The sequence below is a fragment of the Brachionichthys hirsutus genome, chromosome 9 (genome assembly GCF_040956055.1).
Source record: "Brachionichthys hirsutus isolate HB-005 chromosome 9, CSIRO-AGI_Bhir_v1, whole genome shotgun sequence".
NCBI lineage: Eukaryota > Metazoa > Chordata > Actinopteri > Lophiiformes > Brachionichthyidae > Brachionichthys > Brachionichthys hirsutus.
Window position 1 is genome coordinate 7,082,543 of NC_090905.1, and position 19,297 is coordinate 7,101,839.

At 41.4% G+C, this 19,297-nt stretch overlaps 1 protein-coding gene across 1 annotated transcript in view; it reads right to left on the reverse strand.

The window, feature by feature from the left end:
- Positions 1–19,297, reverse strand: part of ptprsa (protein tyrosine phosphatase receptor type Sa) — a 90,302-nt gene that overhangs the window by 44,199 nt on the left and 26,806 nt on the right. Inside the window, exons 6-12 of the mRNA XM_068743110.1 lie at positions 17,622–17,639; positions 12,793–12,903; positions 10,428–10,439; positions 2,860–3,129; positions 2,108–2,689; positions 1,327–1,463; positions 1,060–1,204 (exon numbers count right to left, since the gene is read on the reverse strand). Of these exons, the coding sequence (XP_068599211.1) occupies positions 1,060–1,204; positions 1,327–1,463; positions 2,108–2,689; positions 2,860–3,129; positions 10,428–10,439; positions 12,793–12,903; positions 17,622–17,639 (1,275 nt within the window). The remainder of the gene's footprint in view (positions 1–1,059; positions 1,205–1,326; positions 1,464–2,107; positions 2,690–2,859; positions 3,130–10,427; positions 10,440–12,792; positions 12,904–17,621; positions 17,640–19,297) is intronic.

A 19,297-nucleotide genomic window follows, 5' to 3' on the forward strand; every position in this document is an offset into this window, starting at 1 on the left:
ATTTCCATGCTTGGACTGAATAAACATCAACAATACAGTGAAATTCTCAACAGCACCCCCAATGGACAGGAATGAAAGTTGCATGCAACTGGTGCTTTCCTCAGTGACTGCAGTGTCTGTGCAGCTCTGTAAGCAGTGACAAAAACAACTGTGAAGTAGTTGTTCCAAAGCCCCCACAGTCCAGATGTGAGGGGTACAGCCAAAAAGTTGCACTGGTAGAAACAGAAAATGTGTTAAAAGTCTACTCCCACCACCATGGCTCTCGTATGTCCCAGTAAAAGTCATCTGGATTCATTCTGACAGAATTCTAGAAAGCAGAAGCAGTTTATTACAGTCATTGTGATATCTATAAGTTTCATTACTGTGAGCTATCATATCCCTCCTGCTATTTTTAGCTGGTTTGCTTGAAACATTTTTTCGTCTGTAGGTAACTGATATACTGGAATAAATTCAGGAGGGAGCACTTTTCGTGACCACAAATAAGGATTTTCTTTGATGACTTTACTCATATGAGAGCCTTGGAGGTCAGAGAGGGGAACTGACATTTTTTGTGTCTGTCACATGGAAGAAAGTGCACTTGCTGTCAAAAAAATGAAAAGCAAATAATAAAAAACAGAAAATAGAAAACTATATAAATATTTTACAGTGTTGGCACACTGATGTACATTTGGCACCAGAGTCACATTATAAAAAATGAAGTTAATCTAAAATGAATCATTTGTAAAGCCCCTGGTTTAACAAAATAACCAAATCCTCTACAAAACAAACTGTTCATAGCACATTTCCCTTTGCATAAGGTAGAAAATACAACACAACTTATGCTAAGGTTGATTGAATCAAGATAAAAAAAATAATCTCGTCAAAATTTTGAAAGAACTCAGCGACACACCAGACATGTTAGTTAGTATTTTTTATATGTAATGTATCATTCTTAATCAGTTTTTATGATTACGGAAACCGGTCACAGCATTTTAGGAAAAAGTAAGTTGATTACCGGTGAAAATGCATTTCTTAGCCACATCATAAACATAACAGGAGACTAAATAATGTGCTACTTACTGGCTTGCAAGGTCTTCTGTGATATGTCATTGGTGAAGGCTCCGATGCCTTTGCTGGAGACGGCTGCGAGTGAGAAGTGGTACTCTGTGTTCGGTCGGAGACCTTCCACAACATAGGAAGATGCTGGCCCAAATGACTTCTTCATCTGTCAATAAAGAGATGAGTTGTGGACCAATCCGATAAAACATGGGGTCGGAGGCTAATAATACGATTAATCATATTTTCTTCATTTTTGCAACATTTTAAATTAAATGCCAAAATTCTTGCCTGGGTGCCCAAACTGCGGTCCATGAAACGGAGCTCATAATTTATGATTCCTTCCTTCTCATAGGCAGATTCCCAGATCAGTTCAATGCTGGTGTCAGACACAGTACCAACCTGGAATTTGGATGGCTGACCTGGAACTGAAGAAAGTACAGGACATTGTTATAGTAGAATGCCAAAATAACAGTAAAGATGCTTATTGCATATATTGGAGGGGTTCCATTCAATTAACGTAATGAACCAGTGGAGCTCTTTTTCTTGTTCATCAAATTCTAAATAAAACAGCATATTTGTTATAAACCCACAAATGTGATGATGCTAATAATAGGATATGATGAGCAAGGATAGAAGGGAATTAAACTGAGAAATAAATTAAATGTAGAGATCAAGTTTGTGCTCCACTTATTGTGGAGTCTCAGAAGTTGGATGTTCCTCCTCGCCCTGGCATGGACTGAATCACATGTTGGTTCTTTCTAAAACAAAACGTTTTTTTCAGATTGCCATGATCAAACGCACTTTTGCCCTTTTCACTTTTCAGACACTGCAGATGTCTGAAAGAACCTTGAACAGCATGAAAGAGAATGCACATCAGATATTTGTGCTGCTGGATGCATTAAATGTGCTTCACTGGTTGTCAAAGTCTTCTTCTTATGGATGAAGAATAAATGTAGTGTCAGTGTGGCTCATTTAAACTTGAAGTTTCAATCACATTTGCATTACATGTAACTCAATAAAAGAATTGGAGAAAAATAACATCTTAATTTTTAACCACTCTTATCCTTACCTCCTTGCAGGACTTTGACATGGACTGGTTCTGAGAAGGGTCCGTCTCCTACTGAAGTGAATGCTAGGACTTTAATAGTATAAGTCTCTTGGGGAACGAGACTCTGGATGGTTGTTATTATACTGTCTTGGACATTATGAATCTGCCAGAGGCTCATGAGCTGGGAGTCATCCATGGTGTAATAAACACGGTATCCCTTGATCTGCCCATTAGGCTCCTCAGGCTCTTCCCAACGTACCATCATGGTGTTTTGAGATATAATCTGGGCCTGGATATTTCGTGGCGGACTGGCAGGGGCCTGCTCACCAGTCCGGGTTTCTACTGGCTCACTGGGAGGACCCTGGCCAATGGTGTTAACAGCTGAGACTCGGATTTCATACTCTGTGTTGGGGTAGAGGCCGCCAATGCTGTAACGTGTAGTGGTGATGTCATCCACAGTCTCGTATTTGCTGTCTGGTGACTTTGCTCTATACTGGATGATATAGTAAGTCACTGGGTCTGGGTTGCCTGAGTCCCAGGTGATGGTCACACTGGTGGCAGTGGTTTCAGTAACGACAGGGGTACCTGGAGGCTTGGGAAGAGCTGTTATGGTGAGAAGAACAGGAAGGAAAGAGATGGGAGTCATAAAAAAAAAAGTGAGGAATGAACTTTGTAGGACCAAAGGAGAACTTGCAAATTCCTTCACAGTGCTTTCAACGCTGAAGTTAATCGCTTTCATAATGACCCTCTTTCACAAGCAAGTTATCTCTTACATTTGACAGTGATCTGTGCAACAGCTTCAATGATTCCAAGGCTGCTCATGGCCACACAGGTGTAGTTGGCTGACTCGCGAACGCTGCTTAGTTCGAGAACATTCCTGCCCACTGGCATTTCATCTTCCGGTGTCAAGTCTTCTGAGTTCAGCATCCACTTGACATAAGGCATGGGTGACCCCACTGCCACACAGGTTATGTTCACGCTGCCACCGGGCATAATTTCTTGGCTCGTTGGTGGAATGGAGAAACGAGGAGGCACCCGCCGGACTGGTAGAAGGCATGAGGGAGGGGAGAAGATGACAAAAGAGGGCAAGGGAGTCAAACAAAAGAGAAAAAAGAGGCAACAAGAGAGGCCGATGTAAATTGATCCTTCTCAAGGAAAGAATTAACATAAAGGGTCTAACACGATTATGTAAACTCAAAGACAGTATAAAAGAAGTCAACTTTTCAAACATAAAAAAGATACAAATAATGAGAAGGAACTAAACTAACAGAACGGCTTCAACAACAACAATGTAGATTAACAATAAAGCAACGATTCATAGCAACAAGGTTCCATTGACCAATATTTGACCCATCACAGCACAGTTAAAGACACAAAAATCTATTACGAGTTTCTCATCTTTGGAACTGAACTGCTCATGTATGCGGGAACTACAATAACCAGATCACCAAGTATGTAGTACAGCCCATGTGATTATGCTATCACATAAGGCCAACATGGCAACCTGGAACTTCCTGCCCTCTCAGACACTCATGCCAAACAGGAAGGAGGCCATTACAGACTTCTCCCACAGCACAGGAAGTGTAGGGTCACTGGGCTATTGACAAGCTATGCTCGGTCTCTAAACACATTCTTGCGAATGTTTTCAACTGTCTCTTCCACCTAGATATCTTAAAGATGAGAAACTTTAATCAGATTTTTGTGGTTTTGGGTAGATCCACTGGACAAAGCCTTATTAAGATCTGACACGGTTCCATTGATAGATGCAGCTATCAGTTTCACAGACAGCATGCATAAATAGACCGAGATAAACTAAGGAGTAAATGATAACAAAATCAGATATAAAAATTGAGATAAAATGCATAGAGGAATATAACTGAAGGGTCGCTAGCATGCCCAGACAAAAGACGATTGGAGAGGAAAGAAGAAATACAAGATAGAAGATAAAGCATCTGAGGAGAGGACAGAGATAAAGGCAACAGAGGAACAAAGAGAGGTGAAGGTCTGGAGGAGGGTGAAGGTAACCCACTTCAATGCAGTGTAAACCTGTTTTTTCTTTTTTTTAAAGCAAATGTGACCAAATGTGATGGTGGCACATTGTCACATCGCAGTTACCCAGGTAACACAAATGAGTAGAGAGGAACAAAGTGTGTGCCTAGAAATACATAGAATAAGAGCTATAGTGGTTTTGGCTGGAGAGTTTAATATCATAGTGTGTTGGAATCAGGAAACAGAACTGGATCAACAGGGAAAAGAAATCCAGAGAAAAAGAAGGAAGGATAGAGAGGAAGTTACAGAGCAGCGTAGATGAATGAGGTCAAAGTCACAAAGGAAGGAAGACAGGAAGGAGCTCAAAGCTGATGAAGAGGTGAGGAGATCTAAGCTGATAATGAGATGCAGATGAAAGGCATGGATGGTACTGACCACTTGCATCGTTTGTGAATGTGTGTATTTATATACAAATATATATATATATATATATATATATACATAAAAATAAGTGTGTACAGTATGTACATCATGTATGTCAGTTGGCATGAAAATATGAGTAAGCAAAGTGTGAAGTAGAGGCATCCCACCAAGCACTTGACGGATAATCATGCAAGATGTGGCCAAGGTCAAAAATATACAAAATGGTATATTGATGACCGATCCAGGTGGATGTACTGTACAACTACAGCAACGTTCACATAAGCTTTGACCACACAAGCATTACATTTGCTGATTGGTAACTAGTTTAATGCCAGACTTTCAGAATATATAATCAGAGCCAGGAAACACCGTCTTCAGGTCCAGTGCAGAATAAATGTTAAGGTGGCTTTGATTTATTTTGGAAAAATAACAAAACAAAATTAAGCATAAAGGAAGGAACGGGGTACTGGAACTTTCATGTGCCACTGTGTTTTAATCTTGAAAGTAAATCAAAGTATCAAATTAAATGTCAATATATTTGTTGGGATGCAAAGAAGGTCAAAGAGAAATAAGCAAGTAGTGTAGATACAGAAGTAAAAAATGATGAATAATACAGCAGACTGAAAGACAGACAGATAGACAAGACTGGAAAGAAAGGGACAAGAGACAAGACAAGGCAGAACTAAACAGACTCAAGCAGCAAGACAGCAGACAAAAAGGCAGGAAGACGGAGACGAGCAGACAGTCCTTGATGGATGGGCAGACATATTGTACAGTACAAAAAGAGGAAAGGGGGATTGAGTTGTTGGAGGAAGGGAAGGAGGGGATAGAATAAGGAGACCGTGAATCTAAATAAAAGTAATAAAAAATAAACAAAGGCCATGGCTCAGAGTGGGTTTGGAGGTCTCACACACTGGGGCTTAAAATCAAGAATTAACTACACCTCCCCTCCTTTAACATTGCAACTTAATGAGGACACAACTTGGGGCATCTCGTATGTGGGTGGATATGAGGTGTTTTTGGGCGTGGGTGGGGACTACGCAGAAAATGGGGAGACAGACGTCAGGGATAGGTAGCATTCCAAAGTTCAGCGTGTTGATCCAAGTGGGATTCATATGATCGTCGCATGGGACAGTTCAACTTTTCCCAACAAACTAAGGGTACAAATACCACCTACACACACCAAGGGGATATTCACCAGAGAACTGACATTCTCTGACCTGAGCACAGAAATAACACAGAGGAAATCATTAAAATGCACATCCAGTGTGTTCAAATGAAGCTGGCTGGGAGCCTTTAATTTGTCCTCCATTTACCGAATGAATTCTCATTGTCCTATCAGTCAATGTCAATGCTACTCCCTGACCAAGACACAACCTCTCAAAAAAAAGGTTTATTAACTTTAATATTACTGTTACCTTGGAGGAAACACAAATTTTGTATAAAATATAGGCAATGTTTTTCTTCTAAACAATAGATAGCGAATTTTGGCTGAAAATATTGCTAATTTCTGATCAAATGGAATCATTAAAGACAAAAACATGGCTTTGTTAGAAAACAAATGCAGCAAAAATATATTTAAGAATTATCAAGTGCTCCGCCCTGAACATTCTATTAAAAAAAAACAATAAAGGAAGGATGCAAGACCATCTGGTTGAGATATCACACTATGTGTCATTATGTCTATTGTTGGATGGTTAGAAATTGTAAATGGGAGATAATCTATCCAATTAAAAAAAATAAAAAAATAAATGTTGCATGAAAAAAAAGCTTTAAAAAATGCAACCTTCATTTTAGGGAAGGAAAAATATGTCTGCATTCTGATTTTTCCAAAAATGCCCCATGAAACAGCAAAGGTGAAAGGGCAGCCCATTCCTCACACGGACATGCATGGGTGTGGCTATGGCATGAGTGACATATACAGGTGCACCCACATCCACTTGGGTAGACACCAAGGAGCTAATACAATCCAAAAAATGTCACCCAAGCCCATCCAAGCATGCCGTTCATTCCCAAATATAGCATTGTTCCAGACACACACACGCACAAAATCATATAAAAAAACAAAACAGCTCAACAATTCCACAAAAAATAACTAAGTCCGAACAGCATAGACAGTACAAGAGTACGGCTGTGTTAAACAAAGGTATGCATCAATACTATTAGATGTTTTTTCAGCTGAATTTGTCTCCGCTTAAATTTTGGATGGTGGTGGTGAAAACAAAATAATGAGAACAGGGTCACTTTTTTAGAGGAAAAGTCCAATTAAAGTTTCTCTCCCTGGTGAAGGGCTCAGGTCAGCCAATGGACCGGGAGCTGCAGCAGCCGAGCGAATGAGGCTTCCCCACAGGAAGAGATCTCTGTTACGCTTCGAGCACCGACACTCTCCGGGCAACTAAGTCACAACATATGCTTATAACTTTTGACTGTGGCTGCTCTGTGATTTCTGAAAACATGAATCCAGTCCGCAAGAACGCTGGGACGCTCTTTGATGAATGATAGGCGATCACACTTAACATGGCTGATGGAAAGCCAGGGGAGAGTCCACCTGTCAACAGCATGCTGATACATGAATCAAATTGGTTTCCAATTACAACAAAATGTCTGATCAGGTAATACTCAAAGTTCTTAACCTGACACGTTGAGGAACAACAGTCTGCCCAGCTGTGAGTAGCACATGCATGGGAGTCACGACACTACCATAAGTAAGACTGTGCTAAAACTGACGATGCCACTTGACTGGTCCCGATGCTACGCTACCTTTACATCGTAGGCCTAGGGAAGAAAAGAAAGCAAAGAATCCCAATTGCATGGACAGGCTCCTCCTTCACAGAGACCAGGAGCCCAGCCGGCCCATTTGAAATTGAGATAAAGTAAAACGACTATGTATACCTTTTATTCGCAGAGACTACTGTTTCAAGCCCCAATGTGGAGAGAAAGACAAAGAAGCCATAGAGTGGACGAGGTGAAAAGCAGTCGAGAGAGAACGCCAGAGTACTTCATAGCTCTAATAGTGGGCGGTGTTGTGGAGGAATTTGTGGCAAAAAACAGAGGTCAGAAGGTGGACATTATCGGCCATTTTGGTGAGGCAGTTTTTGCTGCCCCAAAATGAACGGGGAAGCCAAAATAATGTGCAGCCTTTAGTGTCACCTTGAAGCTGAGATTACACCCTCTTGCTGCCTGAGGACACAGGCGCAGCATGGACATCCTTTAGTCACACTATCTGGGCGAGGCCCACGGCATTTACATATAAGCCATGGGGGGTCGGACAGCATTAGCATACCTTGGCTGCACCAATGCTAATCAGTGGCTCATCCAAATGGAAATTATTACCTAAAGGAAACTGGGATACATCATGGCAGGGGTATCTAATAATAGAATGCATTGGATTTAGGGGATTTCATAGACCACGTTTGTTTTTTCCTCTATTGACTTACAGGTAGATGACGCTGCAAGAATCCCCTCACTGTGGTGTCGCTTCAGTCAATATTCTCAGTCAGATTGAGCGAGGAGACGTATTCATATGTTTATATTAGAATGAGGGCAAAGAGGATTGGTTCTGAATGGAAAATAAATGCACCTTTAACAGCAGCAGGATGTGTTTAATGGGCGGCTGTTAACTTGAGACAAACATCTAATAGAGATGGCAGGATTTTGCATTGGCCAGTGAGAACATAAGGTGTAATCTAGCTTTCTTCCCCAACGTTACACACAAATGTATAGCAGGACATGCAAGCACATTCCAGAATCAGGCAGGCATCAATGTAGGAGGGCAAACGTGCACATGCATGCGTCACAGCACAGTCTTTCTGCATCACTGTTATTCTTCGGCCCTATTATCGGAAGCTTTATTGGTGACGTTGTCAGGTGCCATTTCCTTGCAGTGGAATACCTTTTTCTCGACACTCGTATGTGAAGGGCAGCAATAACGGGTAGCATTCATACACTATCAGGCTTAAAATATTTTAAACCAAATGACCCATAGATGTCTGGATTTGAATTCCTACTTTGTGTCAGGATTTAACTGCTCGATAAAAAGGAATAATTAAATGTATGTCTACTGACTAAGATGATCTATTTAGGGCGAGGACCGTGACAATCTATACTTTGTGTCAATAGATGCTCACAGATAATGAGAAACAGTTGGTGGAGATAAAATCTGAATCTAATTCTCCCTCGTAACGGAGTAAATTTAAATGTCAAAGGATAGATATGATGCTTCTGCTAACAAATTCCAGGGATAAATTTGGTGCAACTGAACAAACATACTGGATGTACTCTTGTGAAGAAACTAACATTACTAAAGCATGTAAACAGCCACATTTTCCCTTTCAGTACAACATATTTAGGGTTTCAGTCACTTGACAGAAATCAGTCAAGTGACTGAATGGGATGTAAAATTAATTCTCCCACAATGAATGATATGCATGATCTGCTCAGGTAAAAGTCCTAGCCAAAAACTTCACCTCGTATTTCCAAAAAATATGTAAGTTGTGGATTCATCAGACTCGCGAAGCCGTAAAAATGACAGCAAAGCTCCCTACAGCAGGTGACATAAGATTAAAAATAGATCCAATTCACTTGGATACGTCTTTGAACACCTGGTGCGCATGCTGATGCTTCTCATTCAGGTGAAACTTCATAAGGGATGATGCACAGTTGGTACAAATCCAATTGCAATATAAACCCGCCTTCATTGATCTACAATTCATTTAGCACTTTAATCTCATAATTGTCAGACTACTGTATGAATGCTTCAATTTCTGCGCGCATCGCTGCAGTACAGCTTGAGAAACTTCATTACCGGTACTTTAGTCACATCAACCTGAAAATCAATTATTTTCTATGAACGTGTGTGTGTGTTTGTGTTTTTGAGTGTGCAAGGGATAGAAATCCTCTGAATAATAAATTATAATCTGATTGAGTGTCACGACTCTGAGGGAACGCAAACAGCAGTCACTCAACAAAACCAATCACATCTAGCTGCCGCCATTTGAAAGTAAAACTATCTTTGAGCACCCACTAAGCAACAGCAAATGCGATGTCCAAGTCATTATATTGTTATTGATCCACATGACACTGTAAATGGCATCCCATAATGGCTGCCTGGAATCACCGTAGAACCCAATCAGGGCTGATCTTTTCCACTAATGGGTTGCTACAAACAAGATGACAGAAACACTGGCTGTATACACACTGATTATTTCATTCGGCATTTGCACTCCGAGACTCAAGAAGCAGACAAGCATCACAGAAAAAGAAACACATGAACAAATGAATCACAAAGAGACAGGGTTTTTTTTTTAAGGAAAAATAAGTTTAGGAACAGAACAGAAACAAAAGGAAAACACAAACAAAACGCCATAATCACAACATAAAAACAAACAAAATGAAGGAAAACCAAAAAGGGATTGTAGAAACATTTGTAGAAAAACGAAAGAAAGAGAAGAAAACAATTGACCGAAACACAGAGAATGCAAAAAGAAAGAGACCAAAGAAACGGCCAAAAGGGATTTTGTACAGGCATGCAAGCGCAGTTACATTCTCTCCTCATGCAACAGGTCCTGTTATTCACACATGCTGGTTTTCCATAACAACACGTGCAAGAAAGCCTTTAGGTGCAGAAGCAATACCAAAGGATGCAAAACGCGAAAAAGGCCCCACAATGCAAACATAAAAGTAAATTAACAAGACCCGAGCTAATCGGGTTTGCTTTCATCATTTCTCCCTTGGAAATAAAGAAACATTTCTTTCATAATAATTTAGCATCTTGGATTAACTGATTAGTATTAATACAAATTAGTAATGAATAGAGCTCTGTAATAGGCAAATACAGCTAAAATTTTTCAACATGTAGAATTGTTTTTCTTTTCTTTTCTTTTTTCTCAAATGTGGGTTAAAAAAAGTAAAAAAGAAAAAACACACCAACCTTCTCGAAGCTCTGAGGGATGTAAAGGGGTTGATGCAGAACACAATGACATGAGGAGAAGAGAAAAATAGGGGAAACACAGAGAGAGTAAAAAAAGCCACCTCAAGGTGTTTAGCTGCAGCTACATTTCCCTTTATTTAATCTCTTTTTCTCCCTTTCCCTTTGTCACTGCTATCAGTGACACCCGTCTTGAATATACACTTCCCTGCCCCCCCCCCCCCTCCCCTTCAATAAACTTTAACCCAAAACAATCAGATTCACCCCAGTGGCCACACTGTCACTTGATAAGCAAAGAAATAGCGAGTCTCCACTGGAGCAAAATCAAACGTACCATTCTCATAATTCAAATTTTTGACAATCTCCTTAGCCACAAAGAGAGGCTCCTGTGGTGGCCATATTTTGCTTTTGTTAGAGAAGGAAACCAAATATAGAGGAAAATAAAGAAAAACTAATGAGATAGAAAATAAAAAAGACAGTTTGAGCTGAAATTAGCAGCTGCAGTTCAAGACGGTCACAGAAAATGCTGTTTGAAGCCAATCGGCAGCAATGCCATTGAGGTTTCTGCTCGGGCAGTAGTCAGAATTTGCATGTCAGGGATTGCTGTTTTGTGTTTTGCTGAAGATTTATCCACACCACAGCTGCTAATCTCAAGTGCATTTTGCTTTGTGAACAAAACATAGTCAACAACAGGTATCAGAATTGATTGACAAAAGTTAAATAAAAACAGACAGAGGTTGACACCATCAAGGCATAACAAGTGTGTTTACATAGTGTGGACGTTCCTGAGCAATTATGACCCTTGTGTAATCTAAAGCATGCTGATGGAGCCAGCGGTTCATGGAGATTGCATGAATTGTTGGAAATGATCAGGGTATCGCTGTGTGTGGTTTTGACCAATGCCACTACTTAACAGTCTAGTGCTGTGTCAGCAAAGCGTTCCCATTATTATTCTTATTCTATTAATTCATCCGGTAGAGCTCTTCAATGCAATTTGTCACGAGCCTTTTAATTCATCATCCTGGACATGAATGCAGTGTGAAGCTACTGCATCACAGCGGAGACAGCAAGAGCCTCCAGGATGAATGCAGGCGAGGACAGACTCTAATCTTGATGAACCATTTTTTTTCTACTTCTACTGTTTTCTACCTTCTACTGGATTTCTCCTCCCTACATTGCTACTTCACGGTATAACGATTGCAATAATAATGAAAAAGCAGCTCCCTGACCCATTTTATAATGTCAGAGTAGTGAATTATTTATTGGGAACAAAGTTATTTGGTACACAGCAGAGGGGAGAATAAAAAAAACAACCGAGTAGATACCAAAGCATCTTTATTTAATATGCGCATTATAAATAATGCATGTAGAAAATGCATCTGCTTCAGTTTATCAAAGCTCCCTCAACAGGGATTCGTTGTCGTTTAGCATTAGCGGCAAAGGGCCGGCTTTTGTCTTCATCGCCTCTTCCTATATGAAACTCAACATTCCCTGCGACTATTTGTTATTCATATCTTCACTTTGCTGGAACATGCCAGCCAAAATTACTACCGACTGTAAAAGGCTTTTTAAAGGATAATACCCCCAAAGCAGAAACTGGGGAATTCTATGGATTTATGCTGTGGAATACCGTGAAGAGAAAGTAGAAGAGATATAACCTACACCATAGAGTCAGTTTTATGTAATACAGCGCAGCTGACTGCGCTCAGTCCATTTCTATTTATTCACCAAAGGGACACTTTTTTTTTTTACCCCCAAATCTGGAGAAGGCAAAGGGATAGAGATTTTGATTGGTGGGTATTAACACCTCGCCACTCAATCAAAATCGAGACTTACCGTCGTGCTCCTGTACCTGAAAGGAAAACCTAATCAAAAAGAAGTCGTCCCCGACTCTTTGGGTCTCGTAGCTTATGACGGAGGGGAAACAGTTTATCGGGCACACCATTACAGATAGCAGGCTTCTGAGAACTGATAGAGTGAAGACATACGGCTTGTTGTGCTACACATTTCCTTCCAAGTGAGTAGGGGAGGGCATTCAAAGACAAAATGGAGCATAACATCATAACAGAGAACAGCATTAGTTGGTAAATTATCATTTTGCATTTGGAAGTTTCAGTGCATATGCAATGACATTCGCAGGCAGGCAAAATTATCAATGCTAAAATATTTATATTACTGGAGTGATGTTATTTTGCTAAATACATTTTGTGCAAATACAGCTGGGCTACAATGAAAGCACTATCATTTGTTAAGCTCAACATTAACGCCACTTTCTGCTGAGCTGCAGTGTGCAGGCATTTTAGTTAGAATGAGTGGATTTCTTTTTGTGTTTTTTTTGGCCTGGCTCTTTTGCCAGTTTGCTCCCTACCTCGCACATAAAGGTTAGCAGGGGACGAGTAGCGCACGCCTTCCACATTAGACGCCACGCACTCGTACTTCCCCTGGTCGGTTTCCTCGCTGTTCTCGATCTGCAAGGCACCTGGGAAGGGACGACATCAAACAAAGACAAGAAGGGAGGGGGGGGGGAAGACAGAGAAGAAGAAAAAGACAGCATGGAGGAAATAATTAATCGATTTTTCAGCGACAGCACATGAAGGAATCAAGACAATCTTCTTAATGGCAGGTGACTTGAGCTTCTCAGGACAATTTTGGGAAAAACTGCTCCTTGTTAAGCTGCAATGACAAACCGAGGCTCTCTCTAAAAGAAAGGGACTAAATCAGTCAAACTAATATGTTGGTGTAGCAAAGATGGTGCAAAATTGTACAAGAGAATAATATGGACCAAGTAATACTGTAGGTGTGATGAAAGGCCATGGAGAACTGCACTAAGGCTACTCTAGACTAAGCAAGAATAACAGATCATATTTTACATAGCACTGGAGGGAATGTCTTCTCTGCTTTCCACTGAATACGCAAAGATATCGACTCTTTATCGTCATTTGTTTCTACTTATTTTCTGGCATGAGCCATTGTAATAATCCCTTAAGGCTTATAGATTTCAAACAGACACAGTATTTCTTCATTTTCTTGCGTTATGAAATGAACTCATTCTTAAAGCTTGGCAGCAACAGTAGATACGGGGTGTTCGGGGGGGGTGAAACAGGGAGCGTCAGATCATTCCTCGTTAGAGCGCCGCTGATGGCACTTCCTGATGATATCATTACGGCTTCTGGCTGGCTCAGCAGACAGATTGGAGCCCAGGCTCCCCCCGACAAACACACTACCATCACTCATTAGCATCTAGCCAGGGAGCATCGCCACGGCAGCCGCTGCCCAGGATGCTTTGTACTATACCATAATCTACTCCATCACAACAGCAAGCCGAGGGAACACAATGTTGTACACAACTACCATTCTGGAACATTGCTCTAATAACACTTTTCAGCTGAGCCACAAATGAGACCATCGATCGTGCTTAATTACGAAAGATTAGTCACGCTTCCACCTTGGCCGCAGCTTTTACACCTTGCAGTCGCTATAACGATATCTACGCACATAAAAAAAAACAGCGAACCTGCGGCTTGAACAATCTATACTCTGTGTTTTGCTTCTCTCGGCCTCAGATCATCCCCATCCCCACGCGTTCCTTGCACATACCCAGTGAACCGAATGGAAGCGTCCACCTCAGGAGCGCAGGTGGCGGGGCCGCCACGTTTACGCCGGATTAATTCAGATGCATTTGATGTGAGTTTGGAACAGCAAATGCCAACCTGGTGGCAGGTGGGTTGGAATGTGCTCAGAGGCCTCTGGTGGCTCCAAACCGGGCGGACCGCAAAGCAAGGACTGTATGAAGTTCAATTTCAAGGGGACCATTCCAAAACATTCTGTCAGGAGCTCCTCAGCCTTGGTGCCCATGTGGAATTATAGCATTTTTGAAAGAGTGAAGTTGTGGATTCTCCGTAATAACTCACATATATGACTCTTAAAGTGCTCATTTTTGTTTAAAAAATAAGTTAAATCAGAGTAAATATTGTCTCGCACACTGTTTTCTTACGTATGGCAATTTGTGAAGGTCTAAAAGCTCACAACAAATCCCAAAATAATAATAATAATTAAAAAAACATCATCTGAAGGTCAACAAATGTAAATAAATATGCAAGAGTGTGACCGATGACAATCACCTTTCAATTAAAAAAAAAGTTAAGACCAACACTGGCTGATCTGAATTGTGCCTCCTGGCGCTGCTGAAGGGGAATGAGCCTAGGATTTGAGAAGTGAAGTATCTTAATCCATTTGCAGACCACACTGAGTATCTATAAACCACAGGAAGTGCTGCCCCTGCTAAGTAATATTTCATGTTGGTCTGGGTCAACGGGGAAAAAAAAGGCGCCTTTTGTTCCGTCGTAAATCATGACGTACGCGCCGCTATCCAAAAAGTCCAAAGGAAAACGAAGCAAAGCTACTATCCAGAAAAATACGGCTCCTGATAATCATGACATCACCTCCATGTGGACCAATCAGTCTCCATCGCGGTCAAAGTGACCCTTCCTTCCCACCAACACTCACGACCTCCATTCTCTATGACTAAGCACTCCTGTCTGGATGTTTACTGGCTCCATCCTTTCGATAAAGAAGACTGTAATGGCCAGTGGGTGTGGAACATTTGTCCCCAGCCATGACAGCTGCCCTGGTTAACAGCGCTGCATGCTACAGGCTGATCTGATGAGGAGCGATGAGGTGCCATGAAGGTGTGATAACAAAGAAGACTGGCCTGGCCAGTCTGAGCAGAGTTCAGCAAATACATGTTTTGAAGGACAAGTCAGAACTGTGCAATAAACATTCCTGCAAGCAAAAGCTGTTTATAGCTTAACATTGCACAGACTTTGAGAGTTAAAGAGGCAGACAAGCATAGGAGCAGACAGAAGGACAAATAACAGGATGGAAGAAAAAGTGAGGAGGAGCCAGCGTGGATGATTCATTTCAGAAAGTGCCTGAAGCAGTGGTCGGCCCGCCCCGTTGCTGCTTTGTAGCAGCTTTGCCCCCCCCCCCCCCCCCCTAGTCCCATTTGTGTAATTCAATTAATGTGCTCCAGCGGGCCTTGATTGATTTGTTTAGGCGATCAGCAAAATGGCTAGCCAAGTCCCACTTTTTCTTTCCATCCCTCTTGCTCCTTCGGCAGCCCACTCACGCCAGCCGAGGCACGCCGGTGGCACGCGCTTCTTTTCATCTCACTTTCTGTTGGCGTCTCGCATTAATCCTTCCATTCTCATCCCCCCCCTGTCGCTCCCTCACCATACTCTCATCCCAACATGGCTCACAAAACTTCCGCTACCGTCTAATTAAAACCCCAGTTTAGCACCATACTGTACGAGTAAACACACAATCAAACCAAAAACCCTTTTCAGCGCATGAATTTAACTAAATGAAGGGCAGGAAAGAGTGCAAGGTACGGTAACTAAAGTGTGCTTAATTATTCAGGAAGAATAATTACATTTATTAAAATATTTCCACCTACTCGTACCGGTAATATCAAAATAACTTTTCTAAAAGCTCCAAACGCACATCACATTTAAATATTTGCTACTCTCTATAACAGTATGTTTAGCTGGAAACTTCCTGTATCCCCATCTGTCAAAAGGCTCGAGCTGCCACCACCCCATGGTCTTTCTGCCGTGGTCGTCCTAGCACGGGGTTCCGTGTGCAATCCCATTGTTGTGAGCGCTCTCCTGCTGGCTTCTAACACACGCACGGAATCGCTGATGATGCAGGATGACAGTCGAGCTACCTGTCTACTCGCTGTTTACCTCTAGGCCATCATCTGGGTGTCAGAAACCAAATGAGTGAAGATTTGGCATTGCGGGACTTGTCTTTCACGTGCAGCAATCCTGCCTCATTTAATTTCTGCGACATTCATTTCCTCTCTGCAAAAGACCACACGCTCCTGACAGTGAGTCGGCGTCAGCATGTGCTAACATGGCTGGAAGAAATTGCCGATTATCTCATTATGTAAATGCAGAATGTATAAGTCAAAGTTGCTTTTGTTTACCACAATGTGATTTATGGATCCTTATTTAAACAAATCTGTGCAAGAAGAGCTGGGACTGGCAATGTTGCTCATGAGTGATGGCTTTAAAATAGCAAGGAGGCTGAAATTAGTCTCTGAAATCTCAGTTTGGTTCATGAATACAGCGACACCTCGACATACGAGTGTTTCCGAGACACGAGCAAACCAGCAAGCAACATTTTGCTTTGAGATACGAGCAACGTCCAGATACTGGCGCTAAGTCATCCACTTTGTAAACACAAAACTTAAAGCGTTTATCTTGTTGCCATGAATACGAGGGCAAACATGACAAACCGAGACATTCACTCACCTGCTAGACCTGTGAAATAAAAGCATTCGATGGAAACCATGTTGGGAGTGAATCCCTTAGCCCCAAAGCTTGGTTCATGTTTACAGGCGAATATTTACCATGGAAATTAAAAACCCAGAATCAACTGACACATCCCTCTGCAGTCCAACTGCGGTATATCAAACGTGCTGTGCCAAATTCTGTCAAATCTCATTTCCATCAGGAATTCAATAAGCCTATAAAGAGTATTTTCAGCTACTGATCATGAAAGCAATGGACCCCTCCTTGATTTAAGCTATTTACCTGTTGCTGAAGGACAATATCAAAGCAGAGAAGAGGTAGCGTCTATTGTGTCAAACAGTTTATTCAACTCCTTACTTCAACAAATAAGGTGGCCACACCCCCCCCCAGCCAGCCATCACCGGCTGCCCCATTCAAAATAGGCAACAATTTAGATTTCAGATGCATAAAGCAAGAAACCCCTTTGTAAGCATCTCCCCTTATTTTCAACCAACACAACCTGCATTAAAAAAATAATAACAATGATAATCCAACAACACAATTTAAATTGGTCAGGAGTTTCTTGATATTTGATGACACTGAGGATGAAATGGGACAACGGACACTGAGCAGTGACGGAGGTGGATGAGCTGTAAATCAATAATGATATGGGGAATGGAAGTGATACACATGTCGGCACAAACGGGGCGCGCAGAGCGCACAGAACCCAAACACAGATGGCATGTTGATGTTGGTGGACATAACAGGTTATCATCTTAAAGAGGAGGAGTCGACTCGATACAATTAGTGAAGTTAGGAGCAGTTATGTTTGGTTTAGTGTTCGTTAAAGCCTTGTTCTGCTTCAGCCCCCCCCCCCCCCCGTCATATTGGTTAAACATCTTACCTCGAATCGGGGTACCCTCTGGAGGAGACACAAAAACGAAGACACAACACATCAGTTTAGTTCAATGTTAATGTTAGTCAAATTTAGAAGAGTTATTTGTGTTGAAAGGTTGGTCACTGGAACTAGAGTATCAAACCATTGGGTGTTCTCTTCAGGAACGTTTAGAGATTCTTTATGCGTTGCTGGTATCACAAAGGAATACTACTGTATAATGTTACGTAAAAGGCCTTCCTGTAGGCAGATATTTTGGTTTTCTTACAAAAGCTTTTTTTTTTATATATATAGTTTTTTCTGTTTCTTCATTCCTTTCTGTCTTAGCTTTGGCAGCTACTTGAGAATCCCAGCAGGGCTGCAGAGAAGGTGCCCAGATTAGCAAGGATGGCCTGCGAGCACTTCCCATTAAAATAACAGTAAAGGCCAGGCCTGTGTGTGTCTGCACAAATGTTTGCAAATTGAAAACATCAATTGGTAGCAGACTCAGCAACATACTCCAGACGTCCCTAACCCCAGCAACATTTGATCACCTCCGGGTGGAGTCAGAAGGCATTCCAAAATAGACTACAGCTGAACCTGGCTTTACCCTGGGGTCTCTTCAGAGGTCAGTTCAACCTCTGAAAGAATGCACCCAGGAAGCATCCTCGGCTGCTTTCTGTTCTGTCCACTTTCCAGCTAAGCTTCCGCTTTGCTTATGTTGGTTCAGTACAAGAACTGAAATACGTGCTAACCTCCCCCTGCCTTCTCCAGCTAAAATCAGCATAAACCAGTCCTTTGTGCCATGTGCAGCATTTTAATTTAGATTAGTTTCAAAACCTTCTGCTCAGATTGTTATTGCAGCTCGTCGTACAGAGGCATCCTTTGTAATACCAGCAGGTGGGGATTTATGAAGTTTTAAGTTCTGCCTGGTTTGCAATGCACCGAGAATATTAACTTCATTTCCTTAGAGTTTCTATTTTTAAATATTCTAGATTTGAAACAAAGTTTATGTAGGAATGCTCTTTCACTGACAGTTTGCATCTGTTACCTTCAACAAAACTGTGCCGTATTTCAAAAACACTGTTGTTAATTATTGTCCCTATTGTGCACAGTGCTTGTAATTATAAATCCAGACTTAAATACCTCTTCACAGAACTGCTACAGTGATAGTCTTGTGCCATCGACAAACCAGGCAAAACAACAAGGACACTTTAATATTGCTCTGATGATTTTAGAAACCACATAATCATAGTTAATCACAAGACAAAGGGAAACGGGGATCTGGGAAGGTTACAGAGTTAGAGTTTGATTGGAGGCTGCAGAAGCTGTTGGTTTATTTATGCTTTGGCTGAGATGAAATTTTAGTCAAGGGGTTAAGGGATTACTAGTTAAAGGTTAGTTGAGGTTAAGGCTAGGATAGGGTTAACAAAGCAGGTTTGTTAAAGGGATGGTCATTACACGTAGACCTCTTAAACAACACGGTGAGAAAGCATGAAGAGAAACGGGAGTAGAAAATAATAACAAAGGAGGGTAAATAGAGCATTGAAAAACAAACAGGGTGGAGGAGGTCATTCTGCAATAATAACGCATGAAGAAAATAAAACAGTCGAGAATCTGACCATAGCGGCTGGGTCAAGAGGCTTCTGTTCAATTCCAATGCCAGATCCAACTGTAATATTGCCATATGACTTAATGGCCATAAT